The sequence below is a fragment of the Gekko japonicus genome, unplaced genomic scaffold, assembly GCF_001447785.1.
Source record: "Gekko japonicus isolate JY-2015 unplaced genomic scaffold, Gekko_japonicus_V1.1 scaffold9, whole genome shotgun sequence".
Classification (NCBI taxonomy): Eukaryota; Metazoa; Chordata; class Lepidosauria; order Squamata; family Gekkonidae; genus Gekko; species Gekko japonicus.
In genome coordinates this window covers 2,416,422-2,424,995 of record NW_015168044.1, presented here as the reverse complement: position 1 = coordinate 2,424,995, position 8,574 = coordinate 2,416,422, and the positions used below count along the sequence as shown (strand labels likewise).

The 8,574-nt window shown below is 44.2% G+C and overlaps 1 protein-coding gene across 1 annotated transcript in view; it reads right to left on the bottom strand.

The window, feature by feature from the left end:
- The window catches only part of WHSC1L1 (Wolf-Hirschhorn syndrome candidate 1-like 1), an 82,486-nt gene extending 74,795 nt beyond the window's left edge, over nucleotides 1–7,691 (bottom strand). The window contains exon 1 of the mRNA XM_015414191.1: nucleotides 6,966–7,691. Coding sequence (XP_015269677.1) covers nucleotides 6,966–7,652 — 687 coding nt within the window. The 5' untranslated portion in view covers nucleotides 7,653–7,691. The remainder of the gene's footprint in view (nucleotides 1–6,965) is intronic.
- Nucleotides 7,692–8,574: the final 883 nt, after the last annotated feature.

Here is an 8,574-nt window from a genome sequence, read left to right as displayed (position 1 = left end):
CCCGAAGACGTACGCAGTCTCCATTGCCTTTCTGGAGACTGATGACTTGGCGCACGCCTCTGCCAAGACCTTGACCAGGTACGGGGATGGTATTGTTGTTTCGCAGAGGGTGACACTCCTAGAGCTCGAGAAGCCTTTATGCTCTTGTCCAATTCCTGGAGTGTAGAATCAGTAGTGTTGTTGAAGAGGCCAAGGCCGTCAAATGGAAGATCTTCAATATAAGACCTGGTATCCAGAGGGAGAGTCATACTGCAGAGCCAGGAATGTCTCCGGAGTGCTATAGCAGAGGCCATCGTCCTGGAAGATGCATCTAGGGCACGCTTTGAAGTGTTTATTTGTTGTTTTGCCAACACCATGCCCTCCTTTTGAATGACTCTGGCTGCCTTAAGCTTGTCTTCTGGAAGGTGGGTCAATAGTTCAGAGAACCTTTCCCAGAGAGTATATTGATACCTGCTCATGCAGGCCAGATAGTTAGTTAGTGGTTTTGACACCCAACACTCCGGTAGAATAGAAGCGTCTGCCAAAGGCGTCCAATTTTTTACTTTCTCTGTCTGAAGGTGCAGAGTGTGTTCGTTTAGATTTTGAGGAGGATGTTACAACCATAGAGTTTGGTTGAGGATGGGAGAATAGGAATTCGGCCCCTGTCTCTTGGACTCTGTACATATGGTCCAGTCGTCTTGTCGACACCGGGGCTGATGATGGTTTCTCCCATGGTGCCTTTGTAGCTTGCAAAAGGACCGTGGACATGGGTAATGCCAGAGTGGATCAAGCTGGACGATGTCAAAGACCGCATCCGTCACTTGCGGATGTTGCTGAACGACAGAGAGGCCTAGGGAATGGGCCATTCTTTTTACAAGATCTGTGTATGACGTGAGATTGTCGGATGGGGAGATGGGCAAATCATCAACGACAGCCTGATTAGGAGACTTATGATCAGGGGAGGCGTGAGCCTCAGATGGTTCGGTATCGGAATTGTCTTCCATTGAATCAGAGGACTCCTAGTGTGGCATTTGGACAGGAATGTCCTGTTGACCAGTTAAAGGTCTTGGTGGAATGACAGGGGTGGAAATGACTGGGTTTTGAACGACCTGAGGGTTGGGAGGACGACTGTGATCCAAATTATGCTGGGCAGGATCGTCTGCAGGAGGACGAGAGAGAGATGCTGAAGGTCTTGACCTGTGGGGCGATCTCGATCTATGAGCAGAGTGGGATGAGTATCGATCCCAGTCGGAATAGCTCGCTGGAGTCAGCCATGGCAAGGATGGTGGATAAGCCCCATACAGATACCTCATCTGTCGTTGATCCCAAGACAGAGGTGGTGGCGGGGGTAAGAAGACTTGCGGGGATCGACTTCTGGACCATGGACATCTCGGAGACAAAGCGGCAGCATGTCTATGAGAGGAGCCTGTATAATCTCGGTAGTCGATATCGACAGATTGACTGCAGACGTGGAGGGTGACGCTGCGTGTCGCATGAAGCAAATCAGTGCCGACTTAGATCGATGTCGGGAGCTTCCAATACTGTCAATGTCGACGACGGGGAAGGAGACGGAGAAGGCTCTGCATCCATTTGATGACTTGCGAGCTCTACCGTTTTGATGTCGGAGTAAGGATGCTACATTTGGTGGACAGGGGAGTCCAAAACATGGATGGTCGGTATCGGTGGAGGGACTTGGGCCTCCGGTATCGATACAGTTGTTGGAGCGGGAGGCACTTTAGGGGCATCACCCAGTGCAGCCACCGGTACTTTCCCCTTCTTTGCCACCTTAAGGGGTTTGGAAGAGCCCTACTTTGCGGACTTTTGTTCCTTACTTGGCCTAGATTTCTTTTTCACCGGCGTGGAAGCGGAGGATTGCGCCTTCGATGCCCGAGGCTTCGTTGTTGGTTGGCCGATATCGGAGGCAGACCTCAATGCTGGAGCCGTTGAGGTCGATGGTTTCTTGGCATCCATTGCTGCGGAAGGATGTAGAGCCGATTCTAGCAGGGCCACTTTAAGGCGGGCGGCTCGGTTTTTCCGGGTCTGGTTTGAAAAGCGAGCACAGTGGCTATAAGATTCGGGTCGATAAGACCGAGACTAAATATGCAAAGGGTATGATGGTCAGGAGGAGCAAGTTTACTACCGCAACCCCGGCACCTGTTAAAAAAAGCCCCACTTCTTCTCCATAAAAACCAAAATGAAGAAGAAAGAAGGGGTGGGGGGGTTAGCCCAAAGGCCCGACTAATTAAAGCGGCAACCTCCCCCTCAGCAGAAAATAAAAGGGTTTTTTTTAAGTTTTTTTGAAAGAACGACGAAGAAAAGGAATAAACTGAGGAAAAAAACCAAAGAGCTGTGAGGCAAAAAGCCAAAAACACGCAAACCGTTCAGACCGACGAAGAAAAATGTCTTTCCAATGGGGCGGTAAGAAAGGAACTGGTGGGATGTCCACGCCCACCCCTCTGGGCATGCGCGGTGGGGTTCCTGCGCATGTCCGAGGTCTGGGCGCAAAAATCCGTTAAAAGAGCTTGCTACAGCACTGATCAATCCAGTGCGTGCGCAGTAGATTCCATGGGTGTGAAGCACAGAGACCACGTCGAAGATCACAAGATTTAAAATCAAAGCTCATGAATACAGGTATCTTCTAAACAAAGATACTGATTGTGCCTAGCTGCAAAGTAAACAGAGTCAGTCATCATAAGGATCACATCTCTCTCGCTACAGATTCCATTTAACAGACTTGACAGGCTTCTTGAAAGTTCAGCAAATGTAATTATTTGAACTTTGGGTAATACAAAAACATTCCAGAGATTCAACAGCTTGCTGTTGCAAATGAAACATTCTTAGCCAGCTCAGCCAGCAATTTAAGGAAAAAAGGATGCAGATGGGGGAAATTCACCATGACTTCAATACCACTTTTCTTTCAGTTCCATGCAGCAGCACTACAGATTTCCCACAAGCTACAAAGTTCAGCCAAGTATTCTTGGGAGCAATCTGAGATGTGTTACCTGTGCTGTGGCCTTGTTCACATTTTCTTGCTTGGAGAATGGAGGGGGGGGGAATCTAGGCATATACTTTCACCCTCTACAGAACATAATAATAGTAATACAAGGTTCATGAGCCCACTGCCCATATGCAGAAAGAAGGCAATGCATGAATGGCTTTGAACAGGTACCAAGAACTTTGTAAGATTATTTTTTACATTTGCAAAGAAGAACGTACACATAGCATAGATAATGCAAAACTGACTCATTGTACTACTAAAACAGGACATAAATTTAGAAACCACAATAGGTAAACAGTCAGTTCAGACTAATTCAGCTTCCTGGCACTGGAAGCGGATGGGTACACTGCAACCTTTTCTTTTCTAATCCTGGCAGGTGGTTTCTTCCTGCATCTTACTGAAGTATTTTACCACTGCATTTCTGACAAGCTGTGAACCTGATCCCCCTCAGCAAGCCCAGACAGTTTGTTCACAGGCCAGAATGTCTATATAAAACCTTACTGCTTATTGTTTTTTTTTTAAACTCTTCAAAATGCTGAGTCACCAGCAATGCTCCCTCTAAGCTGTGGAGTCTTGTGAGCAAAAATTCTACTTTGTGAGCTGCTGGCATTAAAGTTGTGAGCGAGCGATTTGGCCACTGCATAAATCAGTTTGCTCTGGAGCCATCCTTCCTGAGCTAAGACAAAAACATGTGAGCCGGGGGCTACAAAACTGTGAGCTAGCTCACACTAACTCAGCTTAGAGGGAACACTGGTCACCAGTTACTACAGTCCCATTTTTAAAAATAAAACCAAGTTCTGTAACCAGTGTGAGCAGAAGAAATTGATCACCAACTCAGAATTCACACAGCACTTTTCCTTAAGTGCTCAAAATCCTTTACATATATCCTCAATAACCCCTTAACAACAGTCAAATAAGGTACACTGGTATTATTCTTATGCTACGGTTTCAGTAATGAACCTTACTGCTTCTTGCCTAAGTCCATCCTGTGAAAGCATGCCTGGCTGGGCTGAGTTCTGAACTGGAGCTTTGCAGTTCATATAAGTAAACTAGAGAGCCTCTAGAGGACCTGCCAAGGGGAATAAAGCAAAGGCAATCATCAGTATTTTTCTATTGCACTGCAAATTCAGTCGGCAAAGTACTTGACCATTTTCACTGTGTTCTGTTTCACAGTTTTCATTCTAAGACAAGTTACTACATCCAGGATCCAAAGCGCCACAAACCCAAGGGGATGTTATAGTTTGTTTCTTCAAACAGCAGTCACCCATGCCACATGACAGACAGCTCTTGAAACCATGGGGAGACTCGAAAACAGCTGCTGATATGGGACAGCAGGTCAACTGTTCAAAGAAAGAAAAGGCAAGAATCCCACTCGTCTGGTTCAAGCTTTTGGAGCCCAGCCTAAAATTTTTATTTTACAGATGGAGAACTGAGGCTGAGAGAGGCTTGCCAAAGGCCAGAGAATTAACATGGCACATGTGGGACTGACAGATCCAACTCACCCGTTTTCTCATCTCTCAAGACAGTGTTTTCGATATGCAGGAGGAGGTCTTTGTTTATTTTTTTGTTTGACATGTTGCTCCCAGGTTTTCTGTATTGTTCAGTACTTTAAGAATATGTTTTCCAATCTGTTCTCCTCTCCCCACCATATTTCTTCTCACAGAACCATTTATTTTATGGCAATTTTAAAGTGAAAGTCTTTTAAAAAAAAATAGAATCTGTGGCTTTGTAACTGGAGCTTCCCAAGTAGTTCACAATGTTAGTGAAATGCAAGATATAAATACAAATACAATGATAGGCAGAGTTGCAGGGGACAACAGTAATATTTATGGCACCTAACTCCAGACTGCGTTCAGACTGAACAGCAGTGTCACAGCAAAACGGAATCTGGTGGGATCACACAAGAAGAATCCTAATAAAATATACAACTCGTGTTACTCAGTCAACACCTTCAAGATCAACCCAGTCATAACTTAAGCCAAGCTGCAAATCCACTGCATTGGACACAAGAGATATTTTCAACCAACAGAGCATGTAGAATCATAGAATCTCAGAGTTGGAAGGGGCCACACAGCATGATCAGCCTAGACCATCCCTGACAAGTTGTTTGTCTGGCCACTGCTTAAAGAGTGCAAGTGAGGGGGAGCTCACCACCTCTCTAGGCAGCTGATTCCACTGTTGCACAACTCTTACTATAAAATTTCCCCCCTAATATCCAGCCGGTACCTTCTCACCCTTAATTTAAACCCATTATGGCGAGTCCTATCCTCTGCTGTCAACAGGAACAGCTCCCTGACCTCTAAGTGACAGCCCCTCAAATACTTAAAGAGAGTAATCTTAACCTCCTCTTCTCTAGACTAAACATTCCCAAATCCCTCAGCCTGTCCTCATAGGGCTTTGCCTCCAGGCCCCCAAACATCCTCGTCACTCTCCTCTGCACCCACCCCATTCTGTCCACATCCTTTTTGAAGTGAGGCCTCCAGAACTGCACACAATACTCCAGGTGCAGCCTGAGCAATGCAGTGACAAATACATGTTAGACAAATATAGTCTGGGGGATTAGATGATTTCCCCACATTGCAATGAAGCCCTATAATCCCAGAAGAAAGGGGAGGGGTGGAGATGGGGGGAAGGCAGAGACAAGAAGTTGTTCAATAGGCAGTTGGGGGTGGAACAGAAAATGGGTGTAGCTTGGAAAACTGCCTATAAGAGCCAGAATGAAGGCTCTCCTTAGCTGAATTCTGAGCAAACCCAGAGACAAGAGGAAAAAAACCAGTCTAGGCACCTTCCAGTCCACTTACCTACTGCTAAGCTTCAGACAACCTGTTAAGGGAGTCCCACCACAGAGTATGTGATTGTGTGTATACAACACATACACAGATGGACAGCAAGTATGGCAGGCATGCCACAAAAACAGTCCACGAGAATGCCATTCTATTGCATACTACAGTTCATGTACGCTCCCTCCATGCATACAGATGTTCCTCCTGTGCCCTTTAGTGTATTGAGCCTAGGTGTGGATAATAACACAGCAGATGAAAAAAGGCCTGACTTTAGGCCAAGGACAGTCCCACCCACCAGCATGCCAGCTCGTGGTCAGGCATGCCATGAAATTGTGGCACCTATACTGTAGGTTGACTTACAAAGGGTCTGTGCATCAGCTCGCATACATGACAAAGAACTGCCTTTGAGACAAGAATATGACACACTGGGGAGGGGAGAAGAAAGACAGCTGGACTCAACCATATACAAGGTCTTCAGCAACTAATCGAAGAAACAGACTGGTACTCAATGCTCACATTTCTTTTTGTATTCATTCTGTCCAAATCTTGCATAATTTTGACATCCTTACCACAAAGATTTCATTGACTAACTAAGGCACAGAATTCAGCGCTGTGTACCACGGGAGAGCATTCTAAATTACTTATGATGTGTTTCATGAACTATGTGGGGAAATCTCTTCAGAGTATTAGAAGAGATGGCTCTGTTTAAACAGACAGAAAAGTCAGGCTATGAATCGTTGATAGAAGTCAAAGTTTACTGTGATTTTCACTATCTGTCCATTCTATAAAGATAACACTCTCTCAAAGGTGAAGTTTGATGCAGCTTCAATAGTTTCCACTTCACTCAGCTGTAACCAACTAAGTGTGAGAAACAACAATATAGTTTAACTCAGGCCAAGGCTTCAAATTTCTTGACAAATTATTTTGATAATTTGAACAGTTTATTCTAAAAGCAGAATTTGGATTTCCATTGCATGGAGGGCAATCCACCATGATCAAAATCGTCCCCAAAAAAGAAAAACCCCAAGGGATTTGAAATGGAGGAGTCCCCTGCTCAAGAAGCTACTCATCAATCTTCATGATATGTTTATTCAAATATCTACAACCTTGATAGCATGTAAATAAGAAATGACAGGAGGACTGATAGGACTATTTGCCTTGTAAGCACAGAAACAGAGATAATTTGCATTTTTAATTCCACTTACATTTTGTTCCTCTTGCTCTAGTTTTGGAATTTTGTGCGATTTGCGCTCTTCTGAGTGGGAAGAGTCATGTTTGCTACTTTTTTTCCTCTTCTCTTTTCTCCCTTCATGTTTTGTCCTCGCATACTCACTCGCTTGCACTTCATTCAAAAGGTCCCCACACAGAGAGGACTCAAACAATTCCCTGCCGTTCTGGATAGTTTTGGTTATTTTTAATTTTATTTCTGGTGAACCAGTCTTCTTTGGAATCACCGTTTGGGGTACTGAAGGAGGAGGTGGCGGCGGCGGCTGTGGAGGAGATGATTTTTCCAGAATTTCATGTGGCCTTATATTAGAGTTCTCCATCTGATAATACTCTGGGGGACTAAAGTTTCTAACTGTGCCATAGCCATTTGCTGAACCATTGGGATACTGACTATATGACTGGTATTTGGCTTGGGGTTCATACATGCTGATTGGTGGAAACCCATTAATGAGGGGTGGAAGGTCCTCTGTTGTTGGTGTAGGATACTGAAAACCTTGCTGCAAGGCAAGAGCAGCTTCATATGGCGTCTGTCTACCATCTTCAGTGATGTCACTGCTGGCATCAAAAGCATCCTCTTGGCGGATGTTAGCCGAGTCAATGAGTTGAGGTGGTTGCTGAATTGTGTTTCCCATGATCCCTTGCATGAAAGAGAAGGAGAAATCCATTGTTCTGCTCCAGCATCCTTAGCTTTCCCTTTTTCTCATAGGGCCTAAAAGAGAAAGGAATACAGATGTATGTAATCAATATAAAATATCAAGGAGCTTCAAGGCAGCAGAACTAACAGGAAATTTCTTCCCTGCTAAAAAACAACAGAGAGTCTTTGACAGTTTTTAAAACAGGTTTATTACAGCCTAAGCTTACATGGATTAGCACCCTCTTCTTCAGAGGCACAGTGTTATCCTCAGTTAGTAAATCATATATACACATAAACACACACGTAAAGAGGCAACAAATGCAAACAACAGACCCAAAGGCTTTGAAGTACAAGTATACTCTGTAAAATTTCTAGGAACTTCACATACATTGAAGAAATAATCAGACTCCACCTGTTGCACTTCATAGCCTATTGGCCTTTGTACATCTTTATCATTACTATTTTTAAAATGAATACACCTTTCTGTTTCATGCATCTGATTACCATAAAAGCTTATGTCAGAATTATTCTCTTTGGCTTTTAACTTTTTGTTGCAACATGACTACCCTTCCGGAACTTTCACATGAAGGCATTGAGACAACCCTCTTATCAGTCAAGAGGTATCCACCCTTCCAATGTACTCCAATTCAAATCTCTTGGAATGATTCTGCCTAAGAACACATCAAAACCTGCTTTGTGGCATAAACAAGAGTAACCAGGTTAGTATGAATGTCCTAAATGTTCAAAAAAGTCCATTCCTGGCACATACCTCTGAGCAACTTATTTTGGTTATTAACCAGACAATAACTTTACAGAATCACTGAGCTGGAAGGAAATAAAATGTTCCCAACATGCACATATAATGAAACTAAATTAACTAGAGACTGTGTGCACAGAAAATTGCCTAGTGCCTGTTCGGATGTTATTTGCATCCCATCATGGATTGTCCCTAG